At 39.9% G+C, this 19480-nt stretch overlaps 1 protein-coding gene across 5 annotated transcripts in view; it reads right to left on the reverse strand.

The window, feature by feature from the left end:
- The window catches only part of MYH15 (myosin heavy chain 15), a 172999-nt gene that overhangs the window by 124262 nt on the left and 29257 nt on the right, over window positions 1–19480 (reverse strand). For 3 of the 5 annotated variants that reach the window (XM_055259984.2, XM_055259983.2, XM_063630610.1), the window contains exons 6-11: window positions 13971–14089; window positions 9438–9544; window positions 5379–5522; window positions 3785–3941; window positions 3117–3144; window positions 1714–1807 (exon numbers count right to left, since the gene is read on the reverse strand). In XM_055259984.2, the coding sequence (XP_055115959.1) occupies window positions 1714–1807; window positions 3117–3144; window positions 3785–3941; window positions 5379–5522; window positions 9438–9544; window positions 13971–14089 (649 nt within the window). Of the gene's footprint in view, window positions 1–1713; window positions 1808–3116; window positions 3145–3784; window positions 3942–5378; window positions 5523–9437; window positions 9545–13970; window positions 14116–19480 lie in introns of those variants that run through there. The other 2 variants (XM_055259985.2, XM_063630609.1) reach the window with 2 other exon arrangements.

A 19480-nucleotide genomic window follows, 5' to 3' on the forward strand; every position in this document is an offset into this window, starting at 1 on the left:
AGGTTCACAATGAGTAGTGACTTTTAATAGTATTGATCTTTAATTTGAATCACGTGTGCTCAGGCTGATAGGCCAAAACAGATCATCTACCTATCTACCATATCTATATGGCTTTGTTGTTTTCCAGTCAGCCTCAAAGACCCATTTTATGGGGGTAATTATATAGTATATGGTATTTAATAATTTATGGATTTATAAATATTATACCCCTTCTTATATCCCTGCTACTATATAATGTTCCCCATCTTATGGGGGGACTTATATAGTATACTGTACTCAATAATTTGTGGATTTATAAATATTATATCTCTTTTCGGTAATATGGGTTTACTGTCCTTCAAATAAGTTAGAGAACATTATATATATATGAGCAAGGATTTCCATAGAAGTGTTATATATTATGTACTGTATTACATATTATCATAAAACTCAATGGCTAGACCAAACCATTTAATGCACACCAAAAAAACCCCACAAACATCTAAAATGCTTCTAAAAACAAAGTTACATCTAGTGAATAAAAGAGTTCAATGATGGCCGGGCGCAGTGGCTCATGCCTGTAATCCCAGCACTTTGAAGGCGGAGGCGGGCAGATCGCGAGGTCAGGAGATCGAGACCATCCTGGCTAACACGGTGAAACCCCGTCTCTACTAAAAATACAAAAAATTAGCCGGGCGCTGTGGCGGGCACCTGTAGTCCCAGCTACTCAGGAGGCTGAGGCAGGAGAATGGCGTGAACCCAGGAGGCGGAGCTTGCAGTGAGCCGAGATAGCACCACTGCAGTCCGGCCTGGGCAAAAGAGTGAGACTCCGTCTAAAAAAAAAAAAACAAAACAAAACAAAAAAGAGTTCAATGATACCCAAAGAAATCAATAATCAGATTCAGGAATGCAGTGGTTAGAAAAGAAACTTCTATAGTTTAAAAATTGGGTCAGATGGCTATTTTAATATATTTCTTACTTTGCAAAAACAGCAAACATCCAGTATCAAATTGAAAAAAGCAAAATAATCATGCCAGACATAGAAAAATGAGAGGTCTAACAGCTCAATAACTCACTGATTTTGAGTTCCATTCAGCATTACCTAATTTTATTTTGCATACCAATGTTTATGGTCATAGTTATCCTCAAGTTATTATGACGTCCATTAACATGTTAATGGAGCTAAACAAAGTAAGCTAAACTAAAATGAACAAGGATTTTTTTTTTTAATAGGGAAAGCAAAGTTTTTCTGAAAGTGGTATGTTATTAACATTGAGGGGTATGTCCATTGGGCATTTAGAATTTGATCCAGGAGTTAGGCATGAATGAAGAAAAATTTTATTGGTGCATATTTGTGGGAATCTGATATCTCACGGTAGCTAAAGGGATTCAGGAATATCCAAGCCACTGATGACCCTAGCCTTTAGGTAAGATGGTTTGAATCTTGAGGACTTAACTTACAGGTCCAATAAACAAAGACCAGGCCAGAAAATACCCCTTTAAGCAGATGTGAAATTAATTACATAATTCATGTTTTCATGTTATTGTTTGGAGCACTTGATGATCCTCTCAAAGACCAAAGGAAATATTTTTAAAAAATACTTTTCTGTAATTTGCAAATTGTCCTGTGGCGCTTGTTGCCTCCTTACTTCCCAAAAGTGGTCAGGACAGAGCCTCCATGATACAGTGCATAGGGCCACCTCATCTTTTCTGCCAAGACATATAAACACTTACCGGCTTTTTCCTGGATTCACTCATGGCTGCTATGGTGGCAAAATACTGGATAATATGTTTGCTGTTCACAGTCTTTCCAGCACCAGATTCTCCTCTGTGATTTGAAATTCAGTGACACAGTTAACTGGTTCTGATTATCAATGCAACGAAAGTTAGGTAATTTTGATTGTATAGGCTATGGCAAGCAGGGAAGCTTTTACATAAAAGTAGAGCTTCAGATGGAACTTGAGGATATATTGACATTTAATTGGCTGGGAGAAGGGCAAGGACATTTCAGGCTGGGAAAACAGCATGAGCAAAAATCTGGAGTTAGAAAGATCACAACTTTTTGTAAATATTAGGAAGCCTGTTCCTTGTGGTCTTAACAACAAACAGCAGGAAAGCACCTCTTCTAACTAGACAAGTCTCCTCATTACCAGCTGTTCAAGAGATTTTCATGTATGAAGGCTACCATACAGCCAAGTCCAACCCTCTTCTCAGAAGAAGGCTACTGATCACTTCACCAGGCAGTTGGGCTTTAGGCTTTACCTCACCTTTGACAACCAGCTAACTTTGTAATGTGGGAAGAGCACAGTGACGAATTTATAGCCTCCTCAACGTAAGCATCATAGAATCAAGGCCTGCCTGCCTTTATCTATACAAAATTCCAGAAAATAGTTTATCCTCTCTGTGAAAGGCTGAACTACAACTGTTCATCTAGCTCTAAAATTTTGAGACCTTATGATCCCTCTTGGGATAACTGAAGCCAACGGAGAGCCCAATGTACAAGGCGGTATCATCATCATTGCATGGGAAGGTAAAGGACTTTAGCACTTCACAGCCCCTTGAGTCTCAGCCACCATGCTGACACTTTACCTGGCCGGCCAGGGCTCTTTTCATCAAAATTCACGTACAGTAAGATATCACTGTGACCCTTCCATCTATCCTTTTTACCCTCTTTCTTATTTCTCTAAATGTCACCATCTTTTAGTTTCCACTGCTTCACGTACTTTGACCTGTCCCAATCTGGCTGCCCACAACTGCTTGCTATCTGTTCCATGGGCATACCTATTGAACGTTCAGCCCCTCTGCTTAGTCAGTCCAGAGGCCTTTGAAGATGACCATTTGGGACAGTGTAGCTCTCTTAATCCTCAAGAAGGTAATTAAGACCAGCTTGTGCACTATTTCTAAAGGATCTCTGAAAATGAGGGAGGCAGACTAGCTGACACCATATTTGGAGTCATCACTGACTAATGCACTATGACAATTTCCTGAGTATCTTTTTCTTACCTCAAATGTATTGCATCTAAAGGGCAATTAATTCAAGGATGGCGAATCAAAGTTTTATTCCCAGTGAAATGGAGGTATCTATTTCCACTGAAACTTGCTTCAGGCCAAAAAAGAAAAAAAAGGCAAACACTTACGTGAAGAGTATAGACTGATTTTCTCGATCTACAAAAGAAAGAAAAATGCCAGAATATTCTTATATTTGAGGTTAATGTATTAGTATGAACTTATTCAAAATTTCCCTAGCTACAATTTGAAATCAGACACAAGGGAAAGGATTAGCATCATTTATAGTTAGAAAAACATATCCCTCAAATGGTACAGGGTAAAATCAATTTTCTCTTGCCCCTATGTATGCCAGTCATAAGAACATATAAATTAAAGGCCTATTTCTTTGCGCTACATACAAATGGTAACCAACTAATGATTGAGATTCTTGCCATTTTAAGCCTTTTAAGAATCATTGTGTAATAATATCTATAGAATAACTTCTTCGTGCCAGACGCTGTAGAAGATGCTTTATATAATAAAGGCTAACATCTACAGGGGGCTTACTCTGGGCCAGCCACTGGGCCGAGCACTTTAAATGCATTATCTCACTTTGATGTACAAACTAATCGGCCCAATAACCCTAGGAGGTAGGTACTATTTCGCCCACATTTTATCCAGAAGGAAACAGAGGCTTCAAGTGATTAGCTAACTGTAAAGGCCATGCTCTGCTCACAATGCCTAAGTGCCTCTTAGGGACATAGAGAAAAAGTAGATCAGATATTTTTACTTTTCATTTTGTAGGGCAGCTACTCACTGTGAAGCATGTCCTGAAAGGCATTATTGGCAACAGCAAAGATGTGAGGGGGAGCCTCTGATCGCCTCTTCCCTTTGTAGGCGGCCACGACTTCTTTCTGATACACAGGAAGCCATTTGTAAGGGTTTATGGTCACACAGAAGAGACCTGAATATGTCTGAGGGAAAATCAGAAAAGATTTCAGAAACTAGATTAGAAATACTTCCAGGTTTGTCAGCTCTTCCACTGTCAAGTAACATTTGCTCAAATATTACTTATAAAGGAACTCAGAGGGGAGCTTTTGGAATCATGTAGAGAAGGGATTTCTAACAAAAAGAGACAGAACCAGGTTAGAGTAACATCAGGACTTGGGATTACCTTTCTCCTGGGAGACCTGGTAATTACTAACAAGTCTGACACATGGAGCTTCTGAAGACAGAGAGGACCCTAACGGCAGGACTGCAGAGATTTCAGTAACCAGCCATCAGGCATTTGAGGCCAGAGGGGACTCTCTGCCTCAACAAGATTAGGGGCTTGATTTTTAGGGCACTGAGAAGGAATAGCTCATGTGGGTCACTCAGTCACTGAAGGGGTTGAATTGTGGCCCCCAAATAGATATGTTTATGTCCTATTCTCCAGAGCCTGTGAATGTGATCTTATTTGGAAAAAATAGAGTCTTTACAAATGTAATTACGGGTTAAGGGTCTCAGGATGATGACATCCAGGTGGGTCTTAAATCCAATAACTTGTGTTCTTATAAGAGGCACACAGAAGAGAAGGTGATGTGACAATGGAGGCAGAGACTGGAGTGATACAACCAAAAGGAATGCTAGAGCCGCTAGAAGCTGGAAGAGACAAGGAAGGATTCTCCCCAAGAGCCTCCAGAGGGAGTGCCGCCCAGCTGATTGGATTTGATTTTGGACTTCTGGCCTCCAGCACTGTAAGAGAATAATTTCTGTTGTTTTAAGCCACCCAGCTTGTGGTAATTTTGTTACAGCATCCCAGGGAAACTAATACAGTTACATGGTAAATCAGAGAGCTGAGGAGAAAGCTGGTTGCATGCCATGGCTCCTATGGCCATGGGTCCCAGATGCTACATCTTAGCTTAATCTACTCAGCACTGTTTCTGCTGCATAGGTTTTGAATAAGTCAAAGAACCTGAGCAACCAACCATCATCAATTTAAAGATGATGAAGAAATCATCTCATTCATTAATCACTAGGTGACATGCATTGAACTATGTGCTTTACTTACATTCTTTTATTTAATCCCCCAAGCTCCCATGGAGAGGCAGACATTGTTATCCCACTTTATAGATAAGGCAACTTCAAGAAGTTAGGAAACTTAACAACTAGTAAGTGACAGTGCTGGTGGCTAGTCTGTCAGGCTCCAAGCCTCATGCTTTTAACTAAGGATGACCTGTGGGAAGGCATATGAATGTTGACAAAATAAAATTGGGGAAATGCTAAGATAAGGTCCCTTCCCAGTAGACATTGCTCAAGGACTATCCCCGTGTGAGCATGCTTGAACTCAATGTAAGAGATCACCCAGGAGAGACTGGGACATGCAATATGAGTGCCAACATGACAGTTCAGCAGGAAAGCATATTACACACATAGATCATCCACTGGCCATAGCGCTGCTTCAGGGTATGCAGCACGGATGCCTCATTGAGGTGAGTCAGCATTGCCATGTCTTCAATCATTTCAAACTCTGGAGGATTCATCTGCTGGATTTTGTCCTCCTTTATGCTCAGACTCTGCAGAGAGAAGAAAAATATATGATATATTCCCCTGTCTCCTATGCGTATTCATTTTCCCATGAATTAGAATATTCAGACTCAAAAAGAAAAAATGATGCCTTATTAGGGGGTGAGGCCAGAAGAAATTAAGCCAGCCTTCATGGAAAAAAACAAGTGTTCTCCCTGAAAAAGCCCTCTCCTTCCCTAAAGATGAAGTAAACATAGTATTTTTGTTATATCAAGATTTTCTATCATGCAGTACTCTAATCTTATGGCTTCTGGCTAGCCCTGATTCCCTCTAAGAGTACATGGATCATATTATGTACAATCTAACCCCTAACTCCCAGCCCTTGATGTCCCAACATACCTTGGAGATTTAGAAGAAGAAACTTAGAGTGGAGGATTAAGGAGGCAGATCTTATCCTTCCAGACCTAGTTCAAAACCTGTCTCCTCCCTCAAACCTTCCCAACTACTCCAGCTTATTAGTTTGTCCTCTTCTGTTAAGTCTTATCACTTGTACTATCTTTACATTAATAGTATTGTGTATATTTTAATAATTGACTGTGTTAGATTATTTTCTGGCTAGATTATAAATACCTTAAGAAGGATTTTTGATGTTGTCTTCTTTAATGAAGTTCAAAAACTTGCACATGCATGTTCATTTTTGATGTTGTCATAATAACTATAGTTATTAAATATAGTTATTAAAGCACCTATCACAATGCTTGGGATATAGTAAATAATCAATAAATATTAATATCTTGATTAATATGGATGCATTTCTACTATCAAAGTTTCTTGGGATTCTTCTCACAGGTTTCCTAACACCCTTTCTATAGCCCTTTTCCATGATTAATACATATTTGTGTCAACTGATTGCCCCATTTAATCCTAGTTGGTGATGGCTTCTTTCCAAGGCTCTCACACCCTTTACATACTTGATTCAATTTCTATCCATCTGCCTTCTTTGACATTGTTCTAACAGTAATCCTTCTTCTTTTGAGTCCCTTCACTTTCTGTATTTCAAGGACTCCTCATCTCCCCTCAAACCCATGCAGAACGGAATCATATCTCATACATCTTCAAAAACCTCCCCTTTTCCCTAATTCTATTTTTCTATGTTTTTCATTACCAACTTTCATCAATAAGTCGTACTTTATACCCACTAGATTTATTGCCTTTGTTAATGTTACAAAGACCAAAGGTGATTGGAAGTGTAGTCACTTCTAACATGAGGAAGAGGAATCCTGGAGCCAGGGAGATAGAGAGTGAAGCTGGGGGAATGGGACCTTCATTACATGAAAGAAGGACAAGCAGGACAAAATAAATCACCTTCAGACTCTTCTTTCTACCTGCATTAATGGCTTTAATGCTCTTCTTCCTATGGTTGTAACCACATTATAGTCACAAATCACCTTAAGTGCTGTTGAAGGGACAGTAGTTTGTTTTGGAGAATGTGCTCAGAAGAGCAAGCCTCACATCTGGAGGCCTAATAAAATTTAGTTGGTCATCATTAAGAAAATGAAAAGACAATACATAGACTGAGAGAAAATATGTACAAATAATACATTTGATAAGGGATTTGCATCCAGAAAGTAAAAAGAACTCTTACAACTGAATAATGAAGAGGCAATGGCCCAATTTTAAAAAATGGGCAAAGAGCTTGAATAGACATTTCTCTGAAGGAGATAAACAAATGGCCAATATGTACATGAAAAGATGCTCAACATCATTAGTCACTGGGGAAATGCAAATAAAAATCACATTAAAATACCACTTCATGCACAATAGAACGGCTGTAATCAAAAAGAAAATAAAATGTGTTAGTAAGGATGTGGAGAGAGTTTAATTCTTACATGTTGCTGGTGGAAATGTAAAATGGTAGCCTCTTTGGAAAGCAGTTTGGAAATTTCTCAAAATGCTTAATATAGAGTTAACATATGATCCAGCAAATACCCTCCTAGATATAAACCCAAGAGAAATGAAAACGTGTCCCCACAAAAACTTGCACATGTATGTTCATAGAAACATTATTCATAATAGACAGAACATACAAACAACCCAGTGACAATCAACTGATGAATGGATGAACAACATGGTATATCCATAAAATGGAATACTATTTATCCATAAAAAGGAATGAAATATTTATTCATGTGACAATGTGAATGAACCTCAAAAACATTATGCTTAGTGAAAGAAGCCAGAAACAAAAGGCCACCAATTATATGCTCCTATTTATCTGAAATTGCTAGAATAGGCAAATCTATAGAGATAGAAAGTAGATCAGTGATTGCCTGGGGCTAGTGTAGGAGGAAAGAAGAGGGAGTGACTGCTAATGGGCACAAGATTTCTTTGGGGGATCTTTTCTAATAAAATATTGTCCCAAGGCTACGTGACCCTGATTGAGTCTATTTCTTAGTTCACTGATTTAGGACTAAGGAAAATTTCTTGCTGAATTTTCCTTTGTCCATCTATTTATGTTCCAGTTAAAAATCACCAAGTTCTTTTCTTAATTTCCTGAAGAGTTAAATAACATCTAAGCAACAAGTTCTTTTCTTAATTTCCTGAAGAGTTAAATAACATCTACCTAATTTGAGATTTTTTTACGTAACAGATATTGACTCTCAGGAAGACATATGAAAGCATTCTATGTGGTAGTTTATGAGTGGCTTCCAGAATTTTAAAAATCAGATGGCGACATGTTAGATCATAAATTGCCTAAAAACAAAGATAGCATTAAAAAGACAAACTTTCTCGATATCGATAATATCTGTTTGTTATAGGATGTGGCTTGTTATGGATTTTGGAAGAGGAAGAATTTAAAGGAGTTTAGAGAAGTGAATATTGGCAGGGAATCATCTGTAAAATCTGTAAGGAAGAGTTCATTCAAGTAGGGCAGAAATGGGGCCTGGCTTACACCACAGGGTGGCAGGTAATGTGAAGTCAGCAAGGTAGGCAAAGGTTCTGAGAGTAAGCTGTCTTCTCAATGTTACCCTGCTGCTCTGAATGCCTTCGTGGCAGGGAGAAGGGGCTGGGGGGTATTATGGCTTCACTATACACTTCTTCTGTGAACCTTACAGTCTAGCTTGTACCCCAACACTTGATATAACCTTTTCTTACGAAGGTCATAGATGACCTCCTAATTCTGAAATCCAAGACTTTCTCCAACTCTTAATCTTCTTCTGTATTATTTGTCGTTACTGGCCATTCCCCCATCTCTTGGCTTCTGTGACACTATGCCATTTTTACTGAAATTATACATCTCATTCTTGATCCTACAAACACAGCTTGCTTCATGGTTCCGTAAGTCATTATTCACCCCACAGGATACCTTTTTTTAAAAATACTGACTTGAAACATTGATGAAAGAGTAGAAATGGCTGTGAGTTCTAGTCAATAATCCTTGTCACTGGCAATTGTTTTACTCTGATTTATTCACTGTTCTTCATTAAATCTTTGATGGTAAGTGGAGTTTTTGTTTGTTTATTTGCTTTTGGTGACAGGATCTCACTCTGGTTGCCCAGGAGTGCAGTGATGTGATCTCTGCTCACTGCAACCTCGACCTCCCCAGACTCAGGTGATCCTCCCACCTCAGCCTCCCGAGTAGCTGGGACTACAATCATGTACCACCACGCCTGGCTTATTTTTGTATTTTTTGTAGATACAGGATTTTGCCACGTTGCCCAGGCTGCTCTCAAACTCCTGGGCTCAAGCAATTTGCCTGCCTCGGCCTCCCAAAGTGCTGAGATTACAGGCATGAGCCATTGTGCCCACTGACTTAAGGAGGAGCTTCTTAAAATGAATGACTCCAAAGTGAGTCAGTGGCATCTCCTACCCCAGATCTTTAATTAAAATATTATAGAAATAATATATTTAGTTATTTGATAGAGAACATAGTCATCACCGCAATGAAATAAAAATTTCTTTACCTTTCCATCTGCTGTCTCAACAATTACTGTTCCATCATCTTCACTCCCTTTTACTTCAGCCTCTATATAAGCATTCTCACCATCAGGAATCCAGCATTTCTTCTTCCCTGTAGAGCAAAAAAAAAAAAAAAAATGGACTATAGCTATAGTACTTACAGAAATACACACTGGACACTTTCATACTGATAGATCTAATCTCATTTCTGCTAACTCAGCTTGTTGACTACAGGAACTTGCAAAGTTAGATAAAATCATGAAAGCTCATTCTGAAGATACACTCACTCACATAATGGCTCTACAAGAACATCTCAGCAAGCAGCAGCTTGGGGGCACCATAGACCATTTTGCTACAAGAAAGTTACCTCGCAACACCCCTCCCAACCCCAACACTTTCCTCCACTCACACCCCAGGACTTTGGTGGTTGCCCTGGTGCTTGCACCCCTTCCAGATTCCCTCCCCACAGAAAACTCGTTCAGAAAAAGTCTGGGAACAACTAAGTGAAAATTTAGATTAATGGTTATGTTCTTCAGGGTTTCTTTAGACCTTATTTCAAATCTTGGAATGGAAACCAGCTAAGTGAATTACATGGTGGAATTGGCAGGGGGGCAGGTTAAGGAGAGAGAATACGGGTTGTTTTCACCTTCCTCAGTTCCTATACCCCATCCCTAAGCAAAGTAGCCCTCCATAAACTGATTAACCAACAAGAGATCTGGGGTGAAATGAGCCAGAACTCTTATGAACACCTGAGGCAGCTTCTCTTTCTCTCCCATTTGAAGCAGACAGTGATAATGAATAAAAAATATGATTTTAAGGGTCTGGGTGCAGTGGCTCATGTTCATAATTCCAGCACTTTGGAGGCCAAGGTGAGAGGATCTCTAGACCCCAGGAGTTCAAAACTAGCTTGGGCAACATAGGAAGACCCTTTACTACCCCAGTCCTGTCTCCACAAAAAACAAATAAGGCCGGGCGCAGTGGCTCATGCCTGTAATCCCAACACTTTGAGAGGCTGAGGCGGGCAGATCACGAGGTCAGGAGTTTGAGACCAGCCTGGCCAACACGGTGAAACCCCATTTCTACTAAAAATACAAAAATTAGCTGGGCATGGTGGCGTGTGCCTGTAATCCCAGCTACTCAGGAGGCTGAGGCAGGAGAATCACTTGAACCAGGGAGTTGGAGGTTGCAGTGAGCCAAGATCGTGCCATTGCACTCCAGCCTGGGTGACAGAGTGATATTCTGTCTCAATAAAAAATAAAAAAATAAAAATTAACCAGGTGTGATGGTGCATGACTGTAGTCTTAGCTGTTCAGGAGGCTGAATGGAGAAGATCACTTGAACCCAGGAGTTGGCTCGTTTTCCTTTAAAAGCATATTAAAATGAATATATATATATGAAAATGAGCCTTAGTAGAAGCTCACAGAAATCCCCAGGTCACAGCTACTCAGGTAGATGGGGAAAGCATTTGCTGAAGGAGGGAAAATGTTAGCCAATGGCTAGGGAAGACACAGGTGAAAACCCCACTATAACCACAGCACTAACAGGTAATGCGAACTCAGTCCCCACCATCAACTCTAATATATGAGTCACAAAAGCTAGAGAGGGCTGACTACCGCAGGACAGGTGGTCCTTATTTCCCAGAGGAAGGCAATAAGACTGGGGAAGGAGTGTGTACAAAGTAGCTGAAGTTGGGCACCATTCACCCCTTCTTCCACCATGCTAGTTTCTGCAAAGAATTTGGTTGCTCACGACTTTCTTGCTATCAGTGCTGCCTTCTTCGTTTGCCTGATTACAAACAATTCACCACTAAAACTGCTTGGCAAGAGGAGTTTATGTTCCCATCTAGCTGATTGTGCATTTGCTTTCTACTTATCGTTTGTGTTTTAAATACTGGCTTTGCATTGTATTCATTATTTTGGTCCCTTTTTGCAAAAACTGATTTTGCTTTGTGTTATGTCTATGAAAATATACTTGTTTTTGAAAAGCACCCAGTTAGCATACATTTTGTGTGTGTGTTTAAGGTAAAATGCTCTGCATTTTAAACCAAATGTTATCACTTGAAAAAAACTTGAAGGTCACCTGGCACAGACTCTCTCCCTCTGTCTCTCTTTCTCTTTCTTTTTAGAAAATGAACCTTGGGAGAGAGATGGAGAGAGTTGCCCATAGTCACATGGCTAATTAGTGGAAGTCACTATAATAATGACTCTAGAAATGAGATCATCCACCTCCTGGATCAGTGCTCCTGCATTACAGCCTGCCTCCTCTAACACATGCTTAGCTTTTCTCCTCCAATTCTTCTCTCCAGGAGTAGGCTCACCGCCTGCCTCATGACGAAGTCTCTCTCTTACCACCCCTGGAAACACTTAGTGGGGGATAAAAAGTATCAGAAATCCTTTCTCATAGGAGACTCAAACCCTGACAGGGACATTTTTTAAAAAAATGAAGCAAATGAACTCCGTCAATTTTAATTCCTGGTGTCCAAGAATAATGCAGAGCTGGAAATGCAGATAAGCAATTGATTTGGGGGAGGCAGCCAGGATTTTAACACTGGCTTTGCTTGTAACAAGATATAAAGCCACATGACTTCATCTCTTTTGGCCTTCATATTCTCATCTGTAAAGTAGGCCTTTTGCTATATGATTCCATATTTTTAGACAATTAAATATATTTTCCAATATAAAGCTAATATGTGCTTATTGAAGAAAGCTTGAAGAATAATGTATGAAGAAAAGAATGTTTTTAATCACCCATAATCAAACAACTCAGAGATAACCACTGTTATGTATTGAAGCATTTCTTTTGAATCTTTTTTTCTAGGATATTGATTAAAACAGGGGTAATACTATATTCAGTCTTATAGTTATTTTAAATAGATTGCTTACATGTTCTAATATAAAAATTATTTACATTTGGCTTTGGAATGGTGTTTTGTCCTAGCTCTACAACCACCTGGGCTTCTTCACTGTCACCCAGGAATTCTAGTTTTCCTTCTCGGGTATCATAATAATGCATTATATTTATTTTTCACATTTATAGTCTCATTTGGTCCTCACAGCAATGGAGGAAGATAGACCGGACAAGTATTATTATCTCCTTTGATACATGAGGAATCCAGGGCTCAATAAAGTGAAGTGATTTGCTCTAATTACCCAGCCAGAGATGGTCAAGGACAGGGAATTTGATCCCAAGACTACCTGCTAAATACTCTCATCACACTGCTTCCATTTGACCAGAGTTCAAAAAAGCAAACTCCATTGTCTACCAGCCTGGGAAGATGAACAACTTTTGCTAACACTTGTCTCTGCTGCCAGTGCATTTCTATGAGGAAGGATTGTTTGGTCCAAAAAATTAATAGGAAATTATGTAGATTGCTATGTTTTAAGTAATTATTTATGGTGCTGATTTTAATAAATGCATCATCCAATTATCTCTAATGCTTAGGCTCAATTTTTTTTTCTTCCTGGCACCACTATTATCTTGTCCTCCATTATCTAACTACCTGTGATAAGCCTCTGCATGACCAGTTCTAACCTCAGGGATAGTTCTGTTATTGTATTTGATTTGATGGATTATGATTAGCCTAAAATCCAATCACAGTCATGAATCCAATGACTGGAAACTGGGAACTGATCCAGGACTGGTCTGTGATGGAAATATAATATCCTCCATAACTGGCTTGAATTGTAATTGGTCATATTAAAGTCTAATGTTGACTAATTCTGAATACTAGAACGACATTCAGCCAGTCCTTATGTTGCACTGCTGAATAATTTTGGATTAAGACATGTAGGTAGCTTGATGCTATATCACACTGTGAATCTGAATTCGCTGAAATTCAACACAGATGTGTAAAGGTAGCAGGAAAAAAGAATAACATTTATTTAGAGATTTCAATGTAGAACTTAGCCTTTTTGTTTTTAATCCTCATTAACCTTTGTCCTTGCCTGTAACTACCAAGGAATTATGAATCAGGGTGAGCAAGTCTCCTAATTACCTTTTGCTTAGTGTTGGCTGAGTGACCCTGCTGACCTAGAAGACCGTTAGAGGCAAGGCTCCAACATCAGAAAAATCTAGAGAGCCAGAGACAACTTCAAAGTCTGCAGCCTTACCAGAGTCTTTCCCTTTCTTCTTCCCCACAATGTACGAACCGCACCCACCAGTCTAAGTCACAGGCCCCTCTCTCTACTGTGTCATTTACTGATAACTAAGAGGTTTCTAGGAAAGGCTTTGTCTGTGGCCATTCCTGCAGGTGTCTGTGTTAAAACAGGGGCTCCTTGAAGAGAAAACCTGTCTTAGGACCAAGTATGTAGGGCCCAGGCCTAGGCTGCCTCCCAGCCACCCTCCTCTTCTGTGGGTACTTCCATTCCTACCCTGGATACTCAGAGGCCCTCAATTGCTCAGTTTCCTAGAGGCTGATCACACCCCAAGCAAATAGGTTAGGCTCTAGAACTGATGGCTCTTCTCTATCAATCAAATATCTTAGTCACCACCTTGAAGGAGCAAAATAAAGTGAAGCCAGCAACCACCACATGTCTCACCATCCAAGGCTGTGGCCTGTAGTAGAAGCAGCTCAGCTTCACTTCTTCTGAGGAAGGCTGCGGCTTCTCCAAGGTCTGACAGATCCATCTTTATTAAAGCAATCCACCAAAACAAGGCCCTAAACGTGAGTAGAAAAGATTCACCCTGAAAAAAAAAATTGGTATGGAGAAGAAAAAAGTGGAAATAAGGCATCAAGCTCTAAATGAGCAACCATTCACATAGATAGACCAAAGAGTGTTAGGTTTTCCTATAACTACCTGTGCCCCTTCTTTCTCTTTGCTATGTCTCAAATTTATACAAAATTGGACTCAAGAATATCTGACTCTTGCAGGGCTGACTTATCCACTAGACATAGAAGGCACAGTGCCTGAGGCCCACAATGCTTTTAGGGGCTCATCAAAATGTTTAATTTATTTTTAAATCAGAAGAAAAATATAAAAGTAATATGAATGATACATATTAATGAACAGAGCCTGGATTATATTCATCTTTAGGCCAACACAGTTATGAAATCTGATTTTTAATATATTTTTGTGGAGAAATGGTCCTTAAAAGACAGAAGTGCCTGTAGTCAGTGAAAGTCATAATGCCACCCTGGGCCATGGAGTTCTGACAGGTGGTAGGATATTCCAGATGGAGAAACGTCAAGTTGTGGACACTAGGTCCTTTGATAGGCATGGAGGGGAGTTTTGAGGTATCTACCCCCAAGTAGACAGACCATCATAGACAGAGTATGGTTACAAAGAGAAGTGATTCAGATAAATGTTCAGTAATAGACAGTAAAGGGATAAAAAGATAAGTATCTTGGCAGAGATAAGTATCTGGGAGCAAATGATTTACAAAAATACAGGCACAGTTGGGCATTTGGGAGACCTGGCCAAGAGCAGTAATGAAGAAGCCCAGGCTGAAGGTGGCAAGCAGGTTACAGGGTGATGTGAGTGAGGCTGGAATAAATAAAAAAGTTCATTGACTCAAGCAAGGTAAGAATCAGTCTTAGAGGGACTCAGTTGCTGGGCAAATTATCAAGGCTGAAGTCATTGAGCACCCACTGTATACCAAACACTGGACATAGTTCATCTTTAATTTTCACACTTTACATTTGATAACAGGGAGAAGAAGTGGAAACTGGGCCTTCATGATCTTAAATGAGAAGCTATCCTCTCTATTTGGACAAAAAAAGTCTTCATCTTCACTCAGGCATGCAAGGCAAGTGTTACTCGTCACATTTATAGGTGAGAAGGTAGGGAAGGGCTTGCCAAGTTTGTTTAGCTCAGGTGCTGTCTTTGAGGACAGATCAGCACCCACTTCAGAATGAACTGTAATCACTTACTATCTTGCAATGAACAAATCCAATAAACTAATGTATTTTACTGCACTTAATCTGCTCTCTTCTTTGTGGTGGCTTGGATAGGTATAGTGATACCACTTCTAGGATCTAGTTTAAAGGAGTATGGTTTAAAGCAAAGCCTAGTGGTCCAGGCTAAGAGTTAGTTTTATTTCTGCCAGCAAATAGGCATGTGACTTGTGGGAAATCACTTAGTCCCTGTAGATGCAGTTTTCTCGCCTATGTAATGCAAGGACTAGTCTTAATGTATAGGAACATTTCCTGAAGTGGAGAGAAGAAAAGATGCTCGAGAGAAACAACATACATGACGGCCCTCCAGAGATGGGACTGAAGGCAGCATTTCTCAGGGAAAAAGACAAAACTGATTTTTCTGCGGGTGAGCATTCATATTCAGGTTTTGTAATCATTATAACAGCAATAACATTGTTAGACATTTGAATATAGAAGAACTCAAGGTAAAGGAAAGCTCTGAAAGTGAGGCAGAGAAATTTAGAAATAGATGGTAGGAAACATCATCAACTCTGTGGGCAGGAACATGAGGAAAGCAGTATTTTGGGAAAATGGCTCTGGCGGCATATTCTGGGTAGATGAGGATGAGGCAAATCTGTAGTCAGGGAGACAAGTTGTGAGTCTGGATTTGCGAAAGAATGCACTGTGTCCTTCTCCTCTCTGTATGTGTGACTTCCTAGTGGCTTGCACTCAGTAGACAGTAGAGCTCGGGAAGTATATTTGGAATATAAAAGATATCCATTAATACATGTGTGTACAAACTTCCTGAAAAGATACCTAAGAAATGGATATCTGTCTGAGTAGTGAGAGCAGGAGATGGGTGGCAGAAGGAGAGAACTACCTTTCATTTCATTCCATTCTAGTCTGTCAATGTGTGCCATGTGCTTATATTTCATAATTAACAGATTTTTTACAAGTAGTTCTTATTATAACATCAGAGATGAAAAGATCACAGCAAAACAGAGCACACAGCTGTGTAACTCTCCTTCCAAGTCTGGAGCATTTAACATATTTAAAGGTATACAGGGAACAGAATGTGTAGGAGCAGGCACTAGAAAGTAGGAAACAGTAGGTGCCAGGAGTGGGGCGGGCCTGGCAACCATTTGGAGATAGGTAACTGAAGCCAAGAGAATGATTCACCTGAGCAAAAAAAGGATCCAAATCCTTCTTTCTCCTTGGCCCCCTCCAGCATCCATTAACCCCCTAATGTCCTACTGACCTCTGGGTCCCTTTAGGTTCCAGTTGCACATATGGCTTTACAATTTTATAGAATAACACACTTATCACAGCCCAGTCCTAGTAACATCTTAAAATAGAAAATGAAAGAGCCCGAATGCCCAAAAGAAGTAAACAAATTAACCTTGCCAGCAAAAGAATCAGGAAGCTATATTTTGTGAATGACAGAGAAACACAGATGAGTATAGAACTGAAGGTAATTCTCTTAGAGGAAAAGTTCATCTACATGTTGAAAGGAAATTATATTTGAGACTGGTATACTCGTGCATGTTTATCGGAGGATTCTGACACCCATGATAAACAAACTTGTATCTGATACTGCATATATTTACAAGATAGAAGAGGGCAGGGAATCCTGGAAGGAGAATAGGAAACGATAGGGCAGACGGGCTGCATGCACAATGCTGGGAGTACCTCACTTCTAGGACCTAGCTCTGCCTTTGAACATTCAGGAGCTTGATATATCAATATATACTGGAGTGATTAGGTTCTGGGAATCACATAACTATGCTCAGAAGTGTGCATACAATTCATCACCCAAACCTGGACCTATTTTTTCTTACTGGGATTTTTAAGAGGGGATGCCATTAATATTTAAATCAGGACAACAAACTTAATCTAAGACTGACCCAAGTGTATAGGGACATATGGACACTCCACTAATAAGAGAATTGATGACTTGAGATGGTAATTTCTAAACTGACAATGAATGTACACATTTTCCATAACTTCAAAGTCCAGGTTACTTGTCTGCATGATCAACAGGGCACATGGACAACATCATCACTATCAAAAGGTTGGATTCAGAGAAAAACATCAGATCATCATGTACATGACAATTCAGTTTGTAACACAGCAAAATAATGCATCCTGTTCTGTTCTAGAGTTCACCTTTACAGGGACTGAGCACCATATAAGCCACCAGTATCGTGTTTATGTTGATAGGGCACAATTTCCAGGTGTATCTTAGTTGCCAGTTAACAAAGTAAAGACAAAGAATGGGAAGCCCTTACGGGGAAGGGAGAGCTGAGATGTAAGCTTTTCCTCTTAGCCAAGAAAGAATCATGTTGGTCCGACCTAGCTGCCTTTCATAAAAAATATGTTTGAACAGCTGCCAGCTGAGACAAGTCACAAGCCCAGATGACCAACCATCCCTGTCTCCCCGGAACTGAGGTATTTCCCAGGGCTTGAGACTTTCAGTGTGAAAACCAGAAAAGTCTCAGGAAAACTAGAACAAGTTGGTCAACCTACTTTTAAGTGTAGTGCCTGTACTTCTTTTAGAAATTCAATCACAATTTTGGAAATTAGCTATTTTTATACTGGTTGTATTTCTGCAGCTATCCCCCTCTCCCTCCTCAGGTATTTTGCAAACATCTTTTTTGAAAACGTCCTTTTCAAATATACATTTGAATATATTCAGGCAATATATATGTATTGCCCATCTGTAATTGCCCATGTTAGGCCCAGGGGTACAATAATGGGCAGAATAAATACTGTGCCCTCTTAGAGTAATAGATTTGAGTAGGGATAGAAGTTTCTTCTGTCTTCAATTATTATGCATTAGACAAATCTGTAGAGAGAAATTTTCACACTTTGGGGTGGGGGGTGGAGCTGGTCATGTGGCAAAGGTCAGAAAAGAAGCCCAGAGGGAGACTGTAGAAGTGAAGGGAAGAGGTGAGTTTGTACAGCCACAACTCCTAACTCACTAGTCTGAGTGGAAACTGTAGGCAGAGTTATGTTTTCTTAAGATGAGAAAACATGTTACTCACATTATTGTTTCACAGGCTCTTTCACTGTCTCATTCTCTGCCCACCATTCCAATGGAAGGGTCTCATCCTAGATCCTCCTAATCCCCTAGGATAGAACCCTTGGAGGCATCTCTAATTGCTCCTTCTATCTCATGCCACATTCAATTCATTGTCAACTTTTATTGATTTTATAATTACCAGTTCTTATCCACTTTTAGCCAACACAGTTTGGAATGCCTGTTGAGCCCACACTCCTATTAGAAGTGCCCGCTCTCATCCACAGGAATGAGCCACAAGTAGCCATGTCTATAAGGTGACACTGGTGTCCTTGCCCAACTTATAAACCAGCCTTCAGTATCTGATCCAGGACAATCAGAGACAATCAGGGTATCCCCCTGGAATACAGATTTGGGATTTAGATGCCACTCTCCATCTGGGCTCTTTGCTTGAATGGAGTGAGGCAAACTTGAGGGTTGAGGTTGGCATTGTGGTGTTGTCATGTGGTTCCACATGCACGCTAATCAGCAAAAGCATCCATAAAGAGGGAGTCACAGCGATGAGGAGAAGCAGCAATAAGGGACCAAAGGAAGAGAGAGATCACTTTCTTATATCTCAAAGACCTTTCCCGGTAACAGTACCTCCTGAGACCTATATTTAATTTCTGCATCTGATTTCCATAAGCTCTCTCAATGACCTTCCAGTACATTCTAATTTCTTTCCCAACTTTAAATAATTTCAAGTGAGTTTTTGTTATTTGCCATCAAAATATCCTTAACTAACGCATTATGTCTCAGTCTTTGTCCTAACACAGTTTCTTAGTTTCTCTCCTAAGATGATGTGAAGATTGTGTATAAAACTCAGCACATTGTCTGGTGCATAGTAAAACCTCAATCAATGTTAACTGTTCTTTTTACTATTCAACAAGCATTTATGCAGCCTTTGAACACTGTGCTAAATATGTAAGAGAGTAGCTTTGCTTTCCAAATTGCTTAGTGAATCTGAGATGTGCAAAACCATAATGGAGGATAGTACCATGGGGAAGTAAAGAGGGAAATTCACATAGTGGCAGCTACTAGCTGAGTAGATGGATGTGAGACAAGGGAATTGTCTATTTAGATGGTGATCGCTCCTGAAAGGTCACACTTTCTAGTCTTCTTACTGCTGACCACAG

Source organism: Symphalangus syndactylus, chromosome 21 (genome assembly GCF_028878055.3).
Source record: "Symphalangus syndactylus isolate Jambi chromosome 21, NHGRI_mSymSyn1-v2.1_pri, whole genome shotgun sequence".
Lineage (NCBI taxonomy): Eukaryota > Metazoa > Chordata > Mammalia > Primates > Hylobatidae > Symphalangus > Symphalangus syndactylus.